Below are 3,611 nucleotides of genomic sequence, written 5' to 3'. Positions count from 1 at the left end.
GAGTGCAGTGTCTGAAAACAAACTGCTGCTTCTTCTCTGCCCCCTTCACACTCTGCAAGAAGTCCTAAAGTTGCAGAACTTATTATTCAGCATAAACAGAACAAGACGACTGGGGATAAATGCATCATAGAGTCAACCCAGGACACCCATGCAGGATTCCATGCAGCAGAGCACTCCCAGGGAGATGTCCCACACCAGAGTCTGCTGCCGTGTTCAGCCTGGCAGCCATGGACAGAGCCTGCTCAATGTCCCTGGAGTGTTCACATCCTGGGTGCATGGCAGGGATCAGTGGGGGAGGTGACATTCCCAGCAGCACCACTGCCTGCAGCCTGGACACACCAGGGCACAGGAGGTGGGCCCGCTCCCACAGGACCCCAGAACTGAACATGGTGGGGCGTTGAGATAGGATAGGAAAGGACAGGAGAGAACCCTGGTATCCCTCCTCATTGTCAGCCCTGGCTCCTGGCCCAGACCCCCTCAGGCCTGTCCTGTGCCTGACCTGGCTTGGGGGTCCCAGTGCATCAACCCCAGTCCATGGCTGGTCAATGGCCAGGACTCCTGTCCCTTCTTATCTTGCAGTATGTGGCAATTGGAGGAATTGGTTCTATTTTGGGAAAGGCCACGGGCTTCTTCCCCAGTTTTGCAACCCTCAGTGTTGGCAGCTCTCCCACTGTCCCCTCCTGCTGTCCCCTCCTAGCCCAGCCAGGTGCCCATTCTGCCTCCTGGCCTCTCCCCCTCAGATCTGAGCCCACTGCTGCTCTTCTCCCTTTCTGTGTGCTCCTGGCATTCTGGGCTGCCCTGTGCTGCACTGAGGTTTGCACACACTGGCAGCCCCACTCTCCCAGGACTTTTGGGCCACCATGGAGCATCCTGAAGGTTCAGAGACATCATAGTGTCCCCCCAGAGTAGCCTCAGGGGAGGACACATCTGCCCCAGGGCTGGAACTTCGCTGTGGATATCAGGATTTGAGCCCTGCTGGCAGCTCAGTCCCATTCAGCTGCACTGTCACTCCCCCCAGGTGGGAAAGGGGGAGAGAATTGGGGAGGGTAAAAGAAAAGTCGTGAGCAGAAATGAAGACAGCTGCACAGGAAGAGCAAAAGCTGCACAAGTAAGCAAAGTAAAAGAAGGAATTCATTGGTTCACCCCTTCCCATTGCCACTCAGGTGTTCTGTCCCATGCAGGAGAGCAGAGCTCCACCGCATGTGATGATGACCTGGCAAGACAACTGCTGTCCCTCTGACTGTGCCCCTCTTCCTTCTCCTCCCAGCTCCATATGCTGAGCATGGTGCCACACTCCCCTCCCTTGGTGCCACAGAGGGATAAGACAGGAGGATGTGCCCGGGATGGTACAGAGATATTGGGGACACATGTGGTGGCAGGACCTGCACTCTGAGCTGAGTCAGGGGATGGGCTGGAACTGCCAGGAGGGCCGCAGGTCAGGGCTAAGGTTGCCCAGATCTGGGGGTCTGTGGCAGCAGAGACCTGAGGATATCATAGCTCAGATCCTGAGCAGCCTCTCCAGGGCCCCAAACCAGGGCTGGGCACTCCAGTTCAGCTCAGCCCAAACCCAGCCATGCTGCACCCCCGTGGTGGCTGAGCTGTGCTCCAACAGCAGAAGTCCTTGTCCTCCTACTCCTGACATCCCTGCTGGCAGTGGCAGCTCCCAAGCTGTAGCCAGTGTGTCCCAGTGGCCTCTGGGAGATTTGGTGTCCCATGTTTGGCTAATGGGGTCCCCAAAGCATCAAGAGTATTTGGCAATGTCTCAAGGATAATGGGCAGGGAGGAAATTGGAGTCTGCCTAGCCTCTGTCACTCCCAAACAATCTACGAAGCACGCTCTGAGCGGCTTGGGAAGCAGTGGGAGGAACAGGAAGCTCTGCAGGAGCCCAGGTGCCCTGATGTGGCCAAGGCTCTGTCTGGCACCTGCACGGGGCCAGCAGCACCCACACTCCTTGGTGCAGCAATGGGCCCCATGGCAGGGCACAAAGAGATGCCAGGACACAAGGAAAGGGACAAGAGGGGTGGCCAGGACAGGTGGGGAGAGCATGGGCAAAGGGTGCATGGCAGGGCTGGGACACAGGGGACAGAGGGAGAGCTGCCAGCACCAAGGGTTGCAAAAGGAACCAGGTACCCCACAGCCTTTCCACACACAGAACCACTGTCCCTGATTGCCACACACGCCACAGGGACATGGAGGGACAGGCAATGCTGTCTGGTGCCCTGGCTGTGGCTTTTGCTGTCTCAGAATAGCAACAATGGCAGGGAACCCATGTCCACAATCCCCTGGGGGCAGCAATGGCACTGTGCTGCTGCCACAGGAGTTACACATCATGGAGTCAGGTCCCTGTCCCTGTCAGATGCAGGGCGAGCTTGGTGGCATTGGATGTTTCTGGGCACCCAAATCTCTGGACAGCAGCAGGCTCCATTGTCCCCAGACACCCAGTGGGACAATGTTCCAGTGAATTTCCAGTGTGTTCCAGATTTCCCTATGTGTGCTAAAGGAGTTGCTCAATGTCCCTGCAGTGTTCACATCCTGAGCACGTGGCAGCAGGAACGAGGGGAGGTGACTGTCCCCTGCAGCCTTCCCAAACTGGGCACAGGAGCTGGAGCCACAGGCAGAGAGCCCCAGGACTGAACGTGTTGGGGCACTGTGATAATACAGGACAGGATGGGAGAGACCCTGGGCACCTCTCCTCCTTGCTGCCCCCCCCCATAGCTCCTGGCAGGGGGAGGCAGCAGGACCCCCGGCCAGCTCGGGTGAAGGCCACGGGGAGGCTGGGCCAGGAAAGATTGCACAGAGCCAGGGACACAGCAGGGCCGAGCCCCGGCTGGGCTGGAGCCAAGCCCGACCCCAAGGGCATCCAGCCCAAGCAGGGCTGGCAGGGGAGGACAGCAGGGGAGGGCCGTGCCCCAGCACGGCATAAAAAGCCCCCGCAGGGCCAGGGAGCAGTGAGCCTGTGAGAAGAGCCCAGAGCAGCAGTGCCAGAGCTGTAGGAGAAGGGCCATGGAGCAGTACTTCTCAGCCACGCAGAAGATGGAGCAGGAGGTGATGTTCCCCAGTCTGCTGCGAGGCGTCTTCCCGCAGGAGGAGGGGGCAGCCCCGGCTGCCGAGAGCCGCACGGACCTCTACGAGCGCTACCAGCTCCTCAAGGCCATCAAGCCCATGGTGGAGAAAGGCCTGGCCTCTGGGGGTGACCAGAGCCCCAGCGGTGCCGACACCGACGGCGACACATCCTTGGACAGCAACGGGGCCGAGGATGCCCAGCTCGAGGAGCGCCTGTCCCAGCACCTGACTGGCCTGCAGCAGGTCCTCACCCACCTCACCAGGGACACCAACGCCCTGACCCGCAGGTACAGCCAGATCCTGGAGCAGATCAACCTCAGCGACGGGCAGCCCAGCTGGTGACCCTGTCCTGGCCACCAGGTAAGACCTGGGGACATGCACAGTCCAGGGGCAGCAAGACAGTGGGTGGCCTCCCTGTTGGGAGAGGTGTCCGGCAGTGAAGGGGTGGGGACATGCTGGGAAGGGCCTGGGAATGGGGGCTGTTCCCTCAGCTGGGGTGGATATCCCTCTCCATGCTGGAGGAGGGAGCCTGGCCCATTGCTCTGTGC

The 3,611-nt window shown here is 59.9% G+C and overlaps 1 protein-coding gene across 1 annotated transcript; it reads left to right on the top strand.

The window, feature by feature from the left end:
• Positions 1 to 3,003: 3,003 nt before the first annotated feature.
• Positions 3,004 to 3,405, top strand: LOC128933156 (thyroid hormone-inducible hepatic protein-like). Its single transcript, XM_054270057.1, has one exon. The coding sequence runs from the start codon at positions 3,004 to 3,006 to the stop codon at positions 3,403 to 3,405; it is 402 nt and encodes a 133-aa protein (XP_054126032.1).
• Positions 3,406 to 3,611: the final 206 nt, after the last annotated feature.

The sequence above is a fragment of the Melozone crissalis genome, unplaced genomic scaffold (assembly GCF_028551555.1).
Source record: "Melozone crissalis strain CALT ecotype California unplaced genomic scaffold, PUWL_Pcris_2 ptg000008l_1, whole genome shotgun sequence".
NCBI lineage: Eukaryota > Metazoa > Chordata > Aves > Passeriformes > Passerellidae > Melozone > Melozone crissalis.
Note: the sequence above shows the minus strand (reverse complement) of the source record. Positions and strands in the feature narration are given on the sequence as shown.